This window comes from Gigantopelta aegis, chromosome 6 (assembly GCF_016097555.1).
Source record: "Gigantopelta aegis isolate Gae_Host chromosome 6, Gae_host_genome, whole genome shotgun sequence".
NCBI classification, from domain to species: domain Eukaryota; kingdom Metazoa; phylum Mollusca; class Gastropoda; order Neomphalida; family Peltospiridae; genus Gigantopelta; species Gigantopelta aegis.
The window spans coordinates 98,551,907-98,571,735 of NC_054704.1; the positions used below are offsets into that span (position 1 = coordinate 98,551,907).

Genomic DNA, 19,829 nt, shown 5'->3' on the forward strand with positions numbered 1-19,829 from the left:
AGACACAAAGAAAGACAGAGAGAAATACAGAGAGAGAGACATACAGATCCGTGGAGTGTAAAGATCACAATACTGGTTGACGTACCTCATCCTCTGAGAATATCTCCTCCTTGACACTGAGACTCCCGCTGTTACACGGGGCCACCTCAGACAGGTTGGTGTTGTCGAGGATCTTCAGGTCCGGCACACTGCCGAAGTGAGGACGGCCACCCGATGAACCAGAGTTATCCAAGTTGAGGGAATGGCGGCGATCGCCAAGTTGGGAAAAGAAATCTTCACTCTGACATTAAAAAAAAAGTAATAAAAAATTCTTTAGATTAAATTTATTAAGCAAATATGAATTTTGGAAGGATGTATTATCCTGGAAAGTGGCAGTCCTCTTATTGGCAAAACATGGTAGAAGTCGCAATGTTTTCAAAATATCAACCTGACTGTCTTGTACAGAGATATGATTTTGAAAGTGTTGTTGTTTGGATTTGTGACAAAAAAAAAAATTAACTTAAGTTAGGAGGAATTGAGTAAAAAACACATTCTGAAAATTAATTCAATCAACATAAAAACAAAGAAATGAAAAATATTTAGCAAGTATCAAATGCATTAAAAACAAAATGTTTTGCAGAGTAATTGTATTTCTGTACCAGTAAATAATCATCCTTAAGCACATTTAGAAATATGCTCTTAATATGCAGTCAATAAGATAAAAAGAGAAGTAATTATTGCAGAGTAGCAATAGGTTAAATGAATATTCTTAAAAAACAGTTAAGACGTAATGCGAATATATATTTGTAACTCACCTCAGATTCTTCCAATTCATTGTCAAGAAAATCAAATCCCTTGAATGTGACCATCAACTCATTACCACTGCTTTCATTCAGTACATCGTCTAAAACAGAGTTAATAAATTACAGCAAATATCAACTGAGATTCTGATACCATAATTTGATACAAGCCTCAAGATTCCAAATGTTATGGTAAAAACCTTTTTTGGTTCCATGCCCTGCGATCATCAGCAGTCATGGGAAACTGTTTTTCAGTAATAATAGTGATGGTGGACTAGGTTACATGATCACAGGTAATGGACTTTTGGCTCCATGACTTTGCCAATAAAACAAGCTACTGAAAAAATTGTTTCCATGAAATTCTGTGGCTTGTGATAAATGGCATCATTTCAGAGATAAGAGGACATGTAAAATTGTTTAGAGGTAGTACTAAACCAAATAACTTCCGGTTGGGTCAAAGTTCGAGGTGCACGCAACTTTTGATAGAGAAGTGAACACCACAAGTCCTATGATTGGTTATAAATGTGAGTGTGTTGATTGTCAAAAAATAATAGTTTCATCTGGGTAACAAAAATATGCAATTTTATTTCATCTAGTACCAATGTGTCAAGTAGCCTTGTGCTTGAAATATGTATGGGGTACCTGTAAAAAAAAAGTACTCGAATTTTGTGTGGAACTAGGGTAGTCATAGATGCTACCCGTTATCTCAGAAACAAGCAGCTTGACCCCCAATTTTTTCTGATTCACTTTAAGTGTGAGGGGTGGTAGTATTTATATCTGTGGTGTTTATGTTGATTGATACACTGCAGGTAGGAGTTTTAGCCACATATGTTACTATTGTCGTCTATGGGATTTGATTTGGTAGTATACATCCTAGACACTCTAACTGTCCATGACTGGAATGAAAAAACCAGAAAAACCAGAAATGTGAAAATATGCACTACAAAATTTTAGTCTTATAAAAATAAAAAGTGTCCTGCTGTGTAACTTACTAGATATAGTTTCTGGAAGTGATGAGTGCTCTTCTCCACTGGATGCCACACTCTGCTGGTGGTCCAAGGTGTCGCTTGATTGGCTGAATATCACCTGAGAATATAAACAAACAAACCATTACACATATATCAAACAAAATTCAAGTTTTAAACAAAAGCATCACCTACAGACATCACTTGTCGCTCATAGTTGCATTCATAGATGTTTATCTTAAATGCATGTAAAAAAAAATAAAAAAAATTGTAATGTAAAATTTATTATTAATCTAGTTCTTAAAAATAACACCTCCCCCCCCCCAAAAAAAACCCTCCAACAACAACAAAAAAAAACCAATTTCTTTTTTAACATACATTGAGATGAACATTAACAGATGCAACTATAAACCAAGTTTCACTGATCCATAGTTTAGAACTTATAGTTTAAGAGAAATGGATCTAAACATGAAAACCTAATGCTGAACTAAAGACAAAAGTTGATGCTGCTGTTGAAATTATAATACCTGTATCTCACCTTTTAACTTTGTCAAGATAAAACAAAAACAGGTGTACTTGTAACTGCTTATTGATCAGGGCCTCGTTCCACGAAGCGATCTTAGCGCTGAGATCATCTTAAGGGCTTAAGGGCATAAGGTATATAATGCATAAACAATGATCTTAGAGCTAAGATCGTTTCGTGGAACGGGTCCCTGAGCCCATTTCACAAAGCATCATAAGCCTAGTTTTACACGTAAACGTAAATCTACGACTAAACCACAATTCTTATTACTATTATACTCAACAAATATAGTTAGAAATAAACATATTTCATTTTCTGTAGTCCTTAAAATGCTCCATTTTCCATAATGATGTAATTTCAAGTGTGAAATACCGTAGATGTCAACACATGTAAATGAGTGTCTGGTATAACTGCTAGTTGCAGATGTAAACTTACGATGTTTAGTGAAATAGGCTCCTGTACTCCAAAACATCAACAATGTTATAATGTGAAATAGATGTCAACACATGTAAATGAGTGTCTGGTATAACTGCTAGTTGCAGATGTAAACTTACGATGTTTAGTGAAATAGGCTCCTGTACTCCAAACATCAACAATGTTATAATGTGAAATAGATGTCAACACATGTAAATGAGTGTCTGGTATAACTGCTAGTTGCAGACGTAAACTTACGATGTTTAGTGAAATAGGCTCCTGTACTCCAAACATCAACAATGTTATAATGTGAAATAGGCTCCTGTACTCCAAACATATAACAATGTTATAATGTGAAATAGTCTCCTGTACTCCAAACATCAACAATGTTATAATGTGAAAATATTAAATGGTTAATGGAAAATGATAATTTAAATCACTTCTAAATTGGTCTATAAAATATTCTGATATTACAGCTACATTACTTTGTTGATACTACCAGGCCCTAATCTTGCCAGTCAAATGAAGGGGTTTCCAAATTAATGCAGAACATGATGAAATGTGCCAATAAATGTTAATATACTTCGCCCTTTTCTCCTGGGAAGAAAGAAAGTTTGTTTTGTTTAACGACACACTAATTAATTAATCATCGGCTATTAGATGTCAAGGGAAGGAAGAAGTCACCTCTGGAACTTTTTCAATTCTAGATTAGGGCCTGTATTACATGAACAGAGAAGATATCAAACAAATATACATTCCACTAAAGTCTATTTCATCAGATCAAACAAACTAAGTGATATAAATAATTAAACAAAGTGATATAAATAATTAAACAAAAATCAATCAAACAATCTAAAGAGAGAAAAGCAAAACAAAATAATAAAATTAGAAAAGAGGGATTAAAATAGAGTAAAAAATTTGGTTCAAATGAATTTGTTACTACATGGATCTCGGTTAATAAGTTAGAAATAATTAACGATATTAATATTTTCATTTTGAACTTAAAAGTGCAAATACAGTATGGTTTTTTTACTGTTGAAACTGTCTATAAAAATAGTTGACAAATGTCATTGGTGTATCAATGCAATATTGGGACCATGCTTCAAATAAACAAAAAAACAGAAACGAACCCACCCCATGTTGGTCCGTCTTACATGTGTATTTCCAAAAGTCAAAGAAATCAAATAATTGTATTATTTCCATCGGTTAACATAATGCATTCATTCATCTCTAATACAAATATGTGCAAGATCAAACTATGAACCATTACCACCAATTATAATACTGATATGATTATGCCTTTCTTTAGTGAAATATAGGTTAATGGAGTATAACTATCTTTGCATACATTAAATACATGCATATTTTAATTATTATTTTGTTACTACATATTATAAACAGTACTAGCTTGGAACCTGGACACAAAAACCGCTGATTGGGTATGACTTGTCTTTTGTAATTCTCATTTATGATGATAAATAATAGTATTTTAAATATGGTTTACAACTGACTGTGATTCAAAATCAAAATACATGATTATTATTTTCAATATTTAAAATTAAGGCAGTTATCTTTGACTTATACACTGCATCATGTCACAAATGCTCAAATGCTTAAAATAAAGCATTCTCTAGATAAGGGGTGGGGTGGGGGTGTGGCAATTACATGCTGTCTTGTGAACTACTTATTAATGCTATTAAATTCATTACCACAGAAACTACCATCAATTTTCAGTATTAAAATATAAATTTTATGAAGCTTATAGTTTTATAAAACCACCTCACCTGTAACAAACTATGCTAATAAATGCATGAAAAATAAATCCTTAATGTACTAAATTCCAGCAGAACTGCACTTGGTAACAACACATAATTGCAAGTAAAACACAAAAAATAGGGACAAAATACTATCACAGAATTGAAAAATAAAACCAAACAATTACTAGTAATTAATATCATTTCAGTCCAACAGCAGAGCTAGCGCTGGGTGAACAATTTTTTTTTCCAAATTGTCTATTGAACTTCAAAAATTACAGAAACTGTCAAGTTATTTTGTAAAAAACGTCATTTATTACATGAAATTATTTCACCAAATTAAAATAAAATTTGCCAACTGCTTTCAAAATTCACAAGTAGCGAATTTAGCGAGTGTCAGAGCTAGCCGTGTTCAACATAATACTGATATTAAGCATAACGATAAAACAAACTCTAGTTCATGTTGTTCATCTTCTATATAACCATCAGCTACAAGTGGCGAATTTAGCGAGTGTCAGAGCTAGCCGTGTTCAACATAATACTGATATTAAGCATAACGATAAAACAAACTCTAGTTCATGTTGTTCATCTTCTATATAACCATCAGCTACAAAATGTACATGTGTGAACGTGGACATTACAGGTCAAAACAATTTGCCAGTGGCCGAGCAGACTAATGCAAGTAGCTGTGTGATTCATTTTTAATATGCACATTTATCCTATAACTTACCCATAATATTCATGTCATAAACCCATTTGAAATTTTAATGTTTTAACTTTTACAATATACTAACTGCTGTCAATGGGCATTTGTCTATGAGACAGTGAGACCTGCATAACTCAGCCTAATGTTTTGATAAGATGTTGTTGAAGTATGTGACATCCAACTACATTTTTTCCAATTGCGATAATGTCATATTACCAATGAAGGCGACTTTAAAACTGTGATTTACAAAATATTTAATTAAAATGTTATTTTCTAAGTGATACAAGATAAATAAAATGCTACTCATGGTTTTTAACATGTAATATTTCAACCTCTCTAGTTAATTGGTATTTGTCTCTGCATAGCCGTGACAAATACCAATGAACATACATACATGTACATTAAAACACTTGTGACGAATCCTCTCTATATTTAATTATGAAATATATAATATTACATATAATTTACATACAAAGAGTATAAACAATTTGCTGTTAATTAAAAGAGCAGCATATTATAATAAACTATTAATATTTTCCAACATAACTGACAAATGCTGAAATGACACCTGAAAATAATGGAATCATGAACAAAAAACAAAACAATAGTTGCCCACCCAAAGGAAATTCTGTAGATCACAATAAGCAGAAATAACACCTCAAGAACAATGCGTGGTCAGGTCAGTTCGAAGTAGAAAAATAAAATAATAATAACCCAGAAAATATCTGTGTTTTGTATAGTCAACTGTTCTTATGTAGTGTAATTCAATTTGGAACAACATTCCACTCATGGCTATGAAACTACAGAGGTATCTTTCACCTCTTAACTTTGAAGTTGTCACTGTGGTATGTCTCCAGTACTTAATAAAAAGACAGGAACCAAGTTTCACTGGAGAAAAGAGAATGGGAAGGGGAAGAGGGACCTCAAAACAACTTGTCATAAATAATATACTGTAAACCAGATTAATGTTGTCACATTTAAAACAAATTTTTAATGTACCTTAGTACATGTTCATGAAATTCAAATTTTGCAAACAACCATTGGTATCTACAGTGTGTATGTGCAATTAAAATAATGCATGCATGCATATAAAGTTTGTGACTCAAGGGAGGGCGCAAACAATGCAAAATTTATGTGCACACGTTTTTTCCTGGTTTACAGTACACTTGTCAATGTATTATTATACATGTGACAATAATACACATATTTTATATATTGATATACAGTGAGCTTTTTCTAAATCAGCATAATGAATGATGTCCATATTTTAAAAATCTACCAAAAACATGGAACCGCTGTTACCCTATTCTGGATCTGCCAAATATATCAATCTGCACTTTATTTTCATAATTCAATGGAGGATTCTCTTTGGTCACATTGAAAATACTTCAGTACATTTAAAATAAATATTTCTTTGAATTGAGACTATTCAAAATGTAAATTTGCATAATGTTCTGTATTTTGTCATGATAAATTAATGAATTGTGGCATGTCAGTCTAGAAGTGGTGACAATCCCTTTTATTTATCGCGTCTACATTAATCTGGTTCAATCTAAATTAATCTGGTTCAGCCTACATTAATCCATTTCAGAGTCCACTGTATTTCAATAACAGCATTAAAATGGAACTGTAATATCAAAAGTCCATTGTATTTCAATAACAGCATCGAACCGTAATATCAAACTAAATTTGATCAACCTCAAAGTCAACTCGAGAAGTATAAAGATTAAAGCAGAAGAAGATGGCAGGAAAATGGTCTTAATCAAAGCAGGTAAAAACACAGCCAAGCTTTCTGAAGCCAATGAACCACGATGCAGTTAGCCCATCTTACCTTGTTTATAAACGTATCCTACAATAGTCGCATTGCAAAAGGAGAAAAGTGTCAACTATTGACAATCTAGTTCCCATGTTGTACATGAAGCACAAATATATCAATACTTATCACTATTAACATGCATCAGTGTCATACAAATATATCAATACTTATCACTATTAACATGCATCAGTGTCATGCAAATGATTCATTGTTTCACAGGACAAATCTTTTTATTTCATACATGTGAATTTTGTTCTATTCTTTAATGTTTTTTCTCCAACAAGACAAGAATTTTGGGAAATTAAATGTGTTACCTACTGATTAGGTGGAAAAAGATTTTTTTTTTTATATAATTGTCAGGATTAATATATAGTAAAAAAAAAATGAAAAAGTATTTAAAAAGAAAATAATAATAACAATTAAAACAAAACAAAAAATTAAAAAAAATTAATGTCTTGAGATGCAACTACAAACCAAGTTTCATTGATCAAGGACTTATAGTTTATGAGAACTAAATGCAAAAGTCGATGCCATCGCTGTTGGAAAAGTAATACCTATATTTTGGTTTTGACTTATTCAATATGACACAAAAAATGAAGCAATGCAAATGCTCACTATTAACTAGCCCTGCTAAAATGTTTACTATTTCGGTTATTACATGTTCTGGTAGACAAGTATAATAACCAAAAATTTAGCAGCGTATGATTTTGTAAACCATTAAACAAAGTACATGTGTCATGATTTAAATTAAAGCACTGAATTCAGACCTGACAATTAAAAAAACAATTTGAATGAATTAATGTGATGAGACCAACAAATTAATATCATAATTACTTCTCTCTTTTTTTGTAATTCCATGAGATATATGATGACAAACAAAGAAGTTTTCCATGAGATATGAAGTAAAGAAAACTTTAAAGTAATATCTTTGTCTTGTTTTGTAATTCCATGAGATATATGACGACAAACAAAGAAGTTTTCCATGAGATATGAAGTAAAGAAAACTTTAAAGTAATATCTTTGTCTTGTTTTGCTGGCCAAAAATTCAAAGTTATTTTGAAAATAATGTGCTTTGAGTACACTGAATACTGTTTAATCTAACCACATAGTCATGACTGGTCATACTCACGAACATGCAAAGAAGAACATTATATCAATATCCCACAATATTATTGTTACGAATAAACTAAACAAGTGACAGCTAAAATCTACAATAACAGACAAGGCTAATACACTACCTGTTGTGTTAAAATATCTTCTGCAATCAACTTACCACAAAATGTTATTTCTCTCTCTTACCATTGTATTCATTTGATGAGATCATAAAATAAACAGAATTACTCAGCAAAGGACAGATTGTTAAATGAGACAAAAGTGTTATGTAGCTTGCAGGAACAGAATGTAACACATATTATTTTTTAAATAGATAATTACTCGTGATGAAAGAACATAACATAAACTTACTGATGGGCTTTTGAGCAATCCCACTCGTTGACCGAAACAGGTTAACAAATTAACCAGGCGTTCTCTTGTCCGTGCCTGAAATATAATAAAGAACAGGAAATAAGACATAGTACTACCGTAATCAAATACTGCCTCACACAAATTTCAAATTTTGAAAAAATTAATACTCTCAAAATATTTAATGTATATTTGCTCAAAATATCATCACCAAAAATGAGAACAAAATATTCTTGAATCCTAAAGCTATTAAGTTTTCTTGTCACAAGGTGATACTGTTCCAACCAACCTTCCATCATACCTAAAGATCAAATGACAAAAAATAACATTCCTTGAAATTATAGGCTTTAAAGTACATTTAGATTTCATAAGATCTTAAATTTCCATTCTTGAATATTTTTTATTACTCTTTTTATGTTCAATTCCTGTGTATGTCTTCTTTTAAATTTTGTTAAGATATTATTGATAAAGCCAAGAAGATATATTTACCAACATATAATTGGTATTTCAATCTGTGTTATATAAAAGCTAGACATGATAAAGACATTATAGTCAAACCTGTGATGCCTGAGGTCTCCTCCAGACAGAATCAATGTCCTGATTGTTTGACGGTTTCCGTGACAATGAGACAGCCGTTCCCGATGATGACGATGGAGAACTTGTAACTGGGACATCCGACGAGCCACTGTTTGCTTCAGTGTTCAGATACTTGTGACCTATGATTGGTGTGTTAGAAAGATCCACCGAGAAATCCAAGGTTCTACCTACAAAACAAAATGAAACAGTTTGTAATACATAATGTAATAAACAAAAATTGTGTTATACAAAGTAACAAACATTTCACCTACCATAAAAAGTTAATTTAATTTGGAAAAAAAAACGACCCCAAAAACATGCATTGAGATGAAAAGTTTCATGGATCAAGGACTTAAGTGAGAAGCATAAGCACAAAAACTTACCACTGAGCTAAAATCCTAATTATAAGTATTTAATAAAAAAATATAAAATTTAAAATGTATTATTTTGAACATGCATTGTGATGAACATACACAGAGGCAACTATAAACCAAATTTCATTGGTCTAGGACCTAAAGTTTATAAGAGATGGAGGTAAATGTTAAAAATTAATGATGGAGCTACTAAATGCAAACGTTTACACTGCTGCAAAATTACAATGCATATCTAGTTTTTTGACTTTGTCACCAAGACACAATAATGTAACAAAAGATTTGTAATTTATGATGTAATAAAAAAGCTGACAGCAAAGCTCATCTATTTTCATTATAAAAATCATAAAACTTTAACGTCTTAACGCAAAGCTATAATAGTCCCACCTACACAATTAGCATTAGTTAAAATCTGGAGACTGCTAAATATTAATTTCACTATTATTTAATATAAAATTGACATCCCTCCTGAAATAACATGAATCTTGACTTTCTTACCAGGTAAATCCCTGTGTATTCTCGTATACATCTCTGCCTCGGCGAACGATGTGTGTGAGAACACACTGAGCTCACTGCTAATGCTGGTGCTGCCAGTGGATGGGGCTGCGGCCAGAGTGGAGGACCTTGTCACTGCTAATTTCAGAATCTTCAGTGCTTCTTTCCAGTGAGTTCCCTGGAATAACATGACAGAACAAATCTCTGTGACATGGGTGCAATATAATAACCACAGAAATGAAAATGCACAGGTTTGATTAATAAAAGACAATACAATTAACCATTCAGAAAAAAAAATATCTGGGCCCATATTTTCAAAACTATCTTAGTGCTGGTGGCTATAATTATATATATTGACGTCATTGCCTATGATATTGTAGCACTAAGAGTTAATAAAATATAATAGGCCTGGACTAGTATGCTGATGGCATTAATAAACTTAATGAAAAAAAAACAACCCCACAACTTTGGGTTTGGTATCGGTTTATGCATAACATTTTATTAACAATTTGGTAACAATTTCTACTGTCTGTGGTGTTATTTAAAAAAAACTGTGTCATCCAAGTAATGAGGAAACCATCCAGTTTCAATTATTTCTAAGCACTACATTCTGGTAGCTTGGAATTTAACATTGTAAAGAAAATAAGACATTAGCACAAACTTGTAAAACTGTTAAAGAACCTCTGTGTGTGACTGTACCTGTATGTGTTTAATAGCAGAATGGAACAAGTCGAGGTTGATCACACCACTGGGTGCCGCATTCACGTCGACATAGTGCACCATGCAGTGCAGGATCTGTAGTATGGCTGGCTGGAACGCCACGGGTCCTCTCTCCAACACCTGAAAAGAAGAAAAAACAGAAAACAAATTATGGTGTGAATGAAAATCAGTTCAAACTTATAAACACGATCATATCTGATCAAATATTATCACATACTTTCATACTTGTATCCAATTAAAATGCAAGCATGCTGGTCCAAGCAGACTCCTCTAATATCTGGGCTGTCTGGGTTAAAGGTAGTTGTTAGTAATTAGTAAGAGAGAAGTAGAGGTAGTGGTCTTACACCTTCCCAAGGAACTGTCCGACCCCAACACAAACTAGCACTAAAGCCAGTAACTCAACCACGAAGTCATTGAACCTATTTCTAAATCTATACTGATGGAAACAAATAACGGATCACATAAACAGTAAAGGAAAATATCAAACCCTCAATCGATTGTGTCAGACGTTGTGAATGTTATAGGCAGCAGGACTAACTCTAGGTAAAGAGAAAATATCAAACCCTCAATCGATTGTGTCAGACGTTGTGAATGTTATAGGCAGCAGGACTAACTCTAGGTAAAGAGACAATATCAAACCCTCAATCGATTGTGTCAGACGTTGTGAATGTTATAGGCAGCAGGACTAACTCTAGGTAAAGAGACAATATCAAACCCTCAATCGATTGTGTCAGACGTTGTGAATGTTATAGGCAGCAGGGCTAACTCTAGGTAAAGAGAAATTATCAAACCCTCAATCAATTGTGTCAGACGTTGTGAATGTTATAGGCAGCATGGCTAACCCTAGGTAAAGAGACATTTTTGCCAACATATGTTCAAAAACTCAAAAATCCAATTATTTTCTCACAGAATATCAATTATTAATTAAAATTATTAAATTAAAATAAAATCTGACAGCTTTTTAAAAAATTGTCTGAACTAACCCTGTGGTCAGTCAATTTGACACTGCCGACATTCAATATCACATCACAACATTGTATAAAATACAAACATTACTACACTAGCAGCAAATTAAAATTTGGTCTACAATTCTATCTGTTCCCATATTTCTTTTCGACAGTATATATATTTATCCTATAACTTACCCATGATATCCATGTCATAAACCCATGTGATAATTTAGTGTATTAACCCGGTTAATAATGGTATGCAAGGTCTCTAGGTAATGTGTTGTTGTGGATGGGTCATTTTCTTACAAGATTTAGTTAAAATGCGTGACGTCAAACTAATTTGTACTAATCGTGATGACGTCATATTACCGATGGTAGCGACTTTAGTACTGTGATTTACTAAAAATTGAATTAAAGTTTTATTTTAGAAGTGTTATAGGATAAATAGAATTCGCTACTCGTGTTTTTTAATATGTAAAATATCAACCTCGTCTAGTTAATACAGAGCCTAGACAAATACCGATAAACATAGACTCGGTTGATATTTTCCAAATTAAAAAATACTTGTGGCGAATCCTCTATATGTTATATATATATATATATATATATATATTCAGTATCGCATTATGGATTACCTCAACAAGGAATAGGACCATGCTGAGAGCGGCGTACGAGTACACATCCAACAGATACTTGATCACACACTTGGTCCACTGGAAGCCGTCTTTTCCAAACGTGCCCCGGCTATAAAGGGACATAATTGTGGCCAGGTTGGTCAACCTCTCTGACTGGAGTCCGCACATCTGAGCAATATTGTCCGATGCCGTTCGACATGTGTCATTTGGATTTTCATAGTTGGCCACAAGATATGGAAGAACAGCTGTGACATTAATAGGAAAACCTGTTCAAAGAGAAAAGTGTCAAATTAAATCTTAATATTAGTGGAATTAAATATGAAACTGACCGGGAAAAAACTTTGTTTTGTTTAATGACATCACTAAAGCGCATTGATTTATTAATCATCAGCTATTGGATGTCAAACATTTAGTACTTTTAACCTACAGTATTATGACAGTAAACCCGCTACATTTTTCCATTAGTAGCAAGGGATCTTTTATCCAAAGACAGGATAGCATATACCACAGCCTTTGATATACCAGTTGTGGTGCACTGGCTGGAATGAGAAATAGCCCAATGGTCCCACTGACAGAGATCAAACCCAGACTGACCACTTTACCACTGGGCTATGTCCTGCCCTATGAAAGTGGCTATATACTATGCATATTACTTCTACAATGATAGATGATCTGCCAAATATCTCACCCCATTTTCCTGAAGGATCGATGACAGGTGCTCTGATACACAGTGTAATGCGAGACAGGAGTGCCCACGTACTTTCAGCCATCACATGTGAAGTACAGCCCTGTAGAAACATGAAACAAAAGAGAATATAAAATCAGTTTCATTGCATTCAGGTAGCATCAGTTAAACAAACTGACATATCAAGACCATTACAGTTGTAAATCTAAGACCATTTTTCAAGTCTCCGCCTTGTTTTGATCAATGTTTTTAAAAAGAAAATTTTAAAAAGTAAATCATACAGAGATGAAAATGACCTTAGAAAAGAATTACCAAAATGGAAGGGTGTTTATTCATCAAATATAAAATGACAAGAACGTGACCAATTTTGGAGTGACACTAAAATCTGGAATCCAGGTTTTTCATCTCTGGTTATGATGTGCAGGTTTTTTTTTAAAGCACAACAAGTTTATTTTGCGCAAGAATATATATCACGAGACCGCATAGCGGTTGAGTAGTATGTTCTTTTCGCAAAAAAACAAGTGCAATAAATAGGAAGCGAAAACAACGTATGTGAAGTTCTGTATTTATTACATACCGTATTTTATGTTTTACAAAAAGTTTTTAATTTAACGTCATAACAACATTTTGTTAAATCTATGATCAAAACTCCTTTCATGGATTTACTTAATGTTAAGAATTATACTCTGCGACAGCATTGTGTAATGTTTCAAATACAATGTGACATAATTTATAAATCATATATGACGTCAGTAAATAAAAGGCATTAACTGCAGTAAAAATAAAAAGGGAATTCCTCATTTAAAAGTTCCGGTCCAGATTGCACATATGTGCAATACAAAATAAATTTATTACATGGTTTGAAAATGTCTTTACACTATAGTAAGATTGAATAGGTATCTAATAACATAAAAAGTTCCAACAGGATGACAGCAACACTAAAATATATTTCTCAAATTGTTGCTTGCACTGCTTTTTGTAACAAATAAATAAATTAATTAATTAATGATCTTCATTAAAGCTTTCTATAATCAAAAGCAGACCCCACCTTGAGAAGCAGAGTCTGCACACCGGGGAAGGCCGGCCATTTAATCTGCTGCTGCATCTTGTCCAACTTCTCTCTCCACTCGGGGCTCTCTGGCTGCATGTGGTTCAGAATCTGAAACAGAAATATATCAACAAATGATGCACTTTCTACAACATTGTACAGCAAAACCTGCAGGAAAACTGTTCCTGTGCACCAAATAATGTAGTCTCAAAGCAACTGTAAGGTTTGTAAATGGTTCAAATGTGTGACTCCTGTGGACCCACCATAAATGTGCAAATAGTCTCATGATTATAACCGACCAATAAATAATTTCTTGAAAGTTATTTGATTTTCTTTTCAATACTATTAAATACATTCATGGGAACTTTCACACCAGGGCCCATGCATATGAAACTTTTAAAGTCTAGTCTTGAGACGTTAATTTCATGACAATACCACACACAATGCTTGTGTGTGACATTGTTAAAGATTTGATGAAAACAACATCCTACAAAAAAATCTGGAAAACTTTGCAGGTTCTTGAAAAATAGATGTAGTAGGAGTTATTCTAAGCTTTTCATCAAAGAACAAGACCAAACAGTTTTCATTTAGTGCTAAAATATGAAATTCTTAAGAAGAAGAAAAAAAAAGACTTCCATTTTTTAAATCTCACCTTGTCCAAGAGATGCACGGCTAAAGCATACTCGTATTCATAATCAGACTCTAACAGCGACACGGCAATCCAGAACATCTGAGTGACCAGCGTCTGTTTATCCTCGGTGCCGTTTTGATCCAGATTCTTCAGAGACTGGGCGCTACGGGATCGAGCCAGATTGGACCTTCGGCTGTCACCTTCTGTGCAACTCCTAATACGAGTCTCCACTAAAATAATAACAAAATAATCACTGAAACTTTGTGCCTTTTATTTCAAAGAATAAAGCTGAATTTCAGAAGAATGATTTTAAAAAAAAGAAAAGAAATTAATATTAGTCAAGACAATTTTATAATTATTTTCCAGCTAGTGCTCTACAACAAAACACCCCAAAATGTCAGTACCATAATTCAAAAACCCCCCAAAATGTCAGTACCATAATTCAAAAACCCCCCAAAATGTCAGTACCATAATTCAAAAAACCCCCAAAATGTCAGTACCATAATTCAAAAACACCCTAAAATGTCAGTACCATAATTCAAAAACACCCCAAAATGTCAGTACCATAATTCAAAAACACCCCAAAATGTCAGTACCATAATTCAAAAACACCCCAAAATGTCAGTACCATAATTCAAAAACAGACATCTATATCATTGCATTTGCACTTCAAAAATATATTAATCATAAACTGATTGTTTTTTGATCACTATATAATTTCCACGTTTAGATGATTATATTATACATGACACATTTTGCTTTAATTAACCACATAGCAATTCAATGGATTACAGTATAATTTAACAAACCAACAAAGCCTACTTTATGTAATAAAACTTACTAGCTGCAGCATGTGCTCGTTGTATGATGACTGAAGCGGTATAGCTCGTACTGCGGGCGTGGTGTGGAGAAGGTTTGGGAGCCACCATCGCACCCCGCCGGCTGTCTGATCCATCCTTGGTCAAGTTAGGGGTCGACATGAACAGCTCTTTCATGAAGTCAATGGAACGGAAGTCTAAATCAAGGTTGTCAATGGCTGCTTCCAGAGTCAGCATGATCTCTGTTACATATCCCTAGAATATAAAACAGTGTGAATTCACCAACATTGTTTTACATTAGCATGTTTAAAATAATATAATTTCGAATAATGGAATGGTGTGTAGTCTTAATGTTACACTATAATATATGTGAGATATGATACAAACCCATCTGCTACTTTACACACACTTTCTAACATGTAAAATACATCATTAGTTGGATCAAAATGAAGAAAACATGAATTGTTTCGTCAATGAAATCATGAGTACTTAACCTGACCTCTGACCTCTGACAGTTCTCCCAAGTCCCATGGACTGGCCTGGACATCCCAACAGCCAATCAAATGGGACTGGGGGTGGGATGGGAAGTGCCATTGCTCAGAGGTCAGGTTATGTATGAAAAACAATTCAAGCAGAATTGATCAGATAAAGATACTCTAATAAATTCTATATTAATGCACAATCACAATGATACAAAAACCCGATTCCAATGTATATATTGATATACAAGCTATAATGTAGTATATCTTTTCATGTTGAGAGGCAACAAATAATTTTGAAAATTAACTTGGTTAAAACCAACACCTACCTGCATGTCATCTCCTTGTTCTGCTACTGTTTCCACAAGACGAGACAATATATCGGACAACATTTGGGTGGATGGTCGAAGACGCAACGCTCGCAATATCTAAAAGTGGGGTAGAAAAATCAAGTCACAACAACAGATATAAAACTTACAGATTTTACTTTATTCAGAGAAACACAAGAAATATATTTGCTAAAATATACAAACAAAATATATTAGGATACTTAAAATAAAACAGACCTCCTAGGTGATCTAGGTTTGAAAAAATGCGAAATTTGACCCTGTATTTCATACATTTTGACACAATTTGATCATCAGTTCCCTATGATCTATCTAATTTAAAGTACAATATCATACAAGCAATATATCCATTAAGATTTTAGGGTACCACTTTGACCGTGCTTATGTTTCTGGGGACAATAAACAATATAAAAAAAAGAAAAAAAAAAGAGAAGAATCTAGGGTACATAATTTTACATTTAGTACACTATGACAAAATTAGCTAACTGGTTATGTAGGAATGAAAAAACACTATAAATATTATGTATTTATATGTAGTGATGTAAAGACAAAACATACCTGGAATGACCGGCCAGCATAGTGACGTGATGAGCACGACAGAGCTAAATTCAAAGCCACCTGAGACCACCTCTGTTCAACGCATGCCAGGGGAGACAATTCCTTAAAACATTTGACGACACATTTCAGGAAGTATTCCAGCAGTGTTGAACTGTGGGTATTCAAAGTCTTCGGAGTTATATCTTCGCAAGACCACAATGGACGACCTTTCCTAAAAACAAATTAAAAAATAAAATGAAAAAGTGCCACCATCTGATAAACTTCCAGTACTAGAAAACACCCAAACAGCTAAATGAATAAATGAATACAGCAAAAGAACATTATTTTACTCAACATATCTGGGATCCTACCGCTGATGAAACACAGATACCGTTTACATTGAATGTCTAAATGCCAAACACCTACTGACTGACAAGTGTAACAAATATTGTAACAGAGTTAAATGGTATGTAGTTATTTTAACTTGAATTCATACAAATTAAACAATTCCTCCTGTTTAATTCAATGGTTTTTAAATTGTTTTAATCCATTACTGAATTATGAAGAAGAATGCAAATTATTATGTAAAATGTGAATGTGATATGTACAATCATGAGAATAAATTTTTGTAACTATGAGACCATTCCTTCAATTCATGTAAAACAACAACCCCTCCACCTTCCCCCCCAAAACTGAAATTTATACCTGCCACCACTTAAATATAGGATTTTTAGTTGTCGAATACAGAACTAACCGTCCTTCCATAAATGTAAGAACAGCTCTGACAGTTTCATCCAGTGAATTGAGACTGTCGGGATCGGCGAAGTTGCTCAGTGTCTCTGGGGTGATGGTGACAACGCTGTCGATGCTGAATGTTGATCGTCCCGTCGACATCTGCGCAGTCTCCCTGCTGGGATTCTCTGTTCAGACAAACAACAGAACTGAGAAATCACGGAACTCTTAACTGATTTTAAACCATTCTTTACACTTCATGAAAGTACAGGCTCAAAACAAAATCTGGATCGTGACAAAAATAGGTATAAGATCTGAAGGGAAATACCAGGTTTTAAATGCAGAGCAGGGTCATATTTGATATAGTACACATGCTTTTGAAAATCACACGGATGGCACTATGTCATACCAGCACAGCATGGCACCAACCTTGTTATGGAGTTGGAGAAGATAAAGATACAGAACAATAGTCTGCATTCGTATCTGCTAATTGTTGCTGAAACAAGGTAATCTTATAAACTGTGATTGATTCTATGTCTTGGTGGAAAAATGGAGAAAACTTGCAGTGTTTTCTTTTTTATAGATACATTACCTATCCTCAAACAAGGTCACCTCCCCCCCATGCAAGTGGTCTGGTCCGAACATCCCAACAGCCAATGGGATGGCCTAAATTCTTCTACTGCATACTGCTCTCTAGTTCCGGTCACATGACTTTAAAACTTCCTTCTTTTTCCCTGAGCGCATCGCACGGAGAACAGGAAGCGGGGAGGCCCGGGCGGGATGAAATCTTGAGGACAGGTAATGTATCTATAAAAGAGAGAGAGAAGTTTTCTCCATTTCTTTTCACATTACCTGTCCTCAAACAAGGGCAGCATTCAACAGATGGTGGTGGGTGCCGAGATCCGTAGATGCTTGTGATAACTCCCCAAACCGGAAAGAGGCCGACTAGTGGAAGAATAAGGCCAACCTTGGTAAGCTCTCCTCCTAGGGATGCCCGTCACAGACCAATCCAGAAGGCGGTAGCCACATCTCATGCTGGTTCTGACAGGGTGGGAAGACGTAGCCACCAGGGATGCAGGTGTTAGGTAACCCTCACGTATTGCAGTGTTAGTAATACCAAGCGACAACTTAATGAGGTGCATCCGTCAGAACATTGAACAGAACAAGACCCCCGAGTGTTTTCTGTCTAGTACACCAAAGAACTGTTAGTTCAATAACGACAACAAATAACCACACGCAGTGCAGGGTAAAGGTTATCGAGACAAAAGTTCCGGCACCAGTGTGTGAACTGTGCAAAAGAACAAAAGTCTAAGCAATCCTCACCTGTCGATTCGATGGACATCTAGGTATGCAGCCCAGAATCAGACAGACATCAACGGCGACGAGGACGGCTTGTATTCAACAGAGTCTGTGCAGCAACAACCGGACCCAGATGATGGAACCCCTCAACGTCTTCTGTGGAGATATCCCTCAGATAATAGTTGGTGAAGATGGAGTCCGTAGCCCAGAAACAACCAGTGATAATGTGCTGAATGGGTGTGTTGCAGTGCAGGGACATCGTGGCAGCCAATGTACGGAGTTCATGCGGATTAGTAGCAGATGGAGCAGGTAAACCCTCCTTCTGATAGGCGGTCAGGATAGAAAACTGGATCCAGGTGGCCACCGTGTTCTTGGTAATATCCCTCAAACGACTGGTTACAGGAGAGGAAAAGTCTCTTGCGATGTTGTCGAAAAGATCTAGTCCTCTCGATGTACTGGTGCAGGGCTCTGACAGGGCACAACGCCAAGTCCTCAACGTCCGCTGGACCAACAATAGAGGAGAGGGCCTGCACAACATACGAACGAGGCGCTTGGTCTGGTAACTGATTCTTTGCAACAAAGTTCATGAGTAACCCCAAGTTGACCGCACGACTATCTCGGTGAAAACGTACCAAGTCCACATCAAGAGCATGGATTTCTGAGACATGGGCAGCCATGGCAAAACCGAGTAAAAACACCGTCTTCCGCGTCAAGTCTTGTAAGGAAGAGGATTCGATCGGCTCATAAGGTGCGGTCGATAACGCTAGTAACACCAGATTCAGGTCCCATCTTGGTGGCCGAAACCGGTGTACTTGATCTTCAAGGCGAAACCCTTTGATCATCTTATGGATCTCAGGAATACCCGATAACTTCGTTCCAGTAGCGACATCACGAACAGTAGCGATGACCGTAACGTACCCAGCGATGGTAGACCCCTTCAAGCGTAAAGCAGTCCGCAGACGAGGTATCTGGATCGTCTGAGGTTTGAGTTTTTGCCGGACACACCATCGGTGAAAACAAAGCCATCTGACGTTGTAAGCCGCAGTAGTAGCTGATCTGTGCGCTTTCAAAATGGCCGCCGTGGACTG

The 19,829-nt window shown here is 34.9% G+C and overlaps 1 protein-coding gene across 6 annotated transcripts in view; it reads right to left on the bottom strand.

Moving 5' to 3' along the window:
* The window catches only part of LOC121374043 (protein furry-like), an 80,146-nt gene that overhangs the window by 11,255 nt on the left and 49,062 nt on the right, over positions 1-19,829 (bottom strand). For 4 of the 6 annotated variants that reach the window (XM_041500923.1, XM_041500924.1, XM_041500926.1 and 1 more), the window contains 16 exons: positions 17,465-17,630; positions 16,732-16,942; positions 16,156-16,254; positions 15,371-15,602; positions 14,551-14,759; positions 13,899-14,009; positions 12,854-12,953; positions 12,166-12,431; positions 10,560-10,700; positions 9,864-10,038; positions 8,977-9,182; positions 8,422-8,496; positions 6,973-6,990; positions 1,772-1,865; positions 795-883; positions 86-280 (listed from right to left, as the gene is read on the bottom strand). In XM_041500923.1, coding sequence (XP_041356857.1) covers positions 86-280; positions 795-883; positions 1,772-1,865; positions 6,973-6,990; positions 8,422-8,496; positions 8,977-9,182; positions 9,864-10,038; positions 10,560-10,700; positions 12,166-12,431; positions 12,854-12,953; positions 13,899-14,009; positions 14,551-14,759; positions 15,371-15,602; positions 16,156-16,254; positions 16,732-16,942; positions 17,465-17,630 — 2,387 coding nt within the window. The remainder of the gene's footprint in view (positions 1-85; positions 281-794; positions 884-1,771; positions 1,866-6,972; positions 6,991-8,421; positions 8,497-8,976; positions 9,183-9,863; positions 10,039-10,559; positions 10,701-12,165; positions 12,432-12,853; positions 12,954-13,898; positions 14,010-14,550; positions 14,760-15,370; positions 15,603-16,155; positions 16,255-16,731; positions 16,943-17,464; positions 17,631-19,829) is intronic. The other 2 variants (XM_041500927.1, XM_041500925.1) reach the window with 1 other exon arrangement.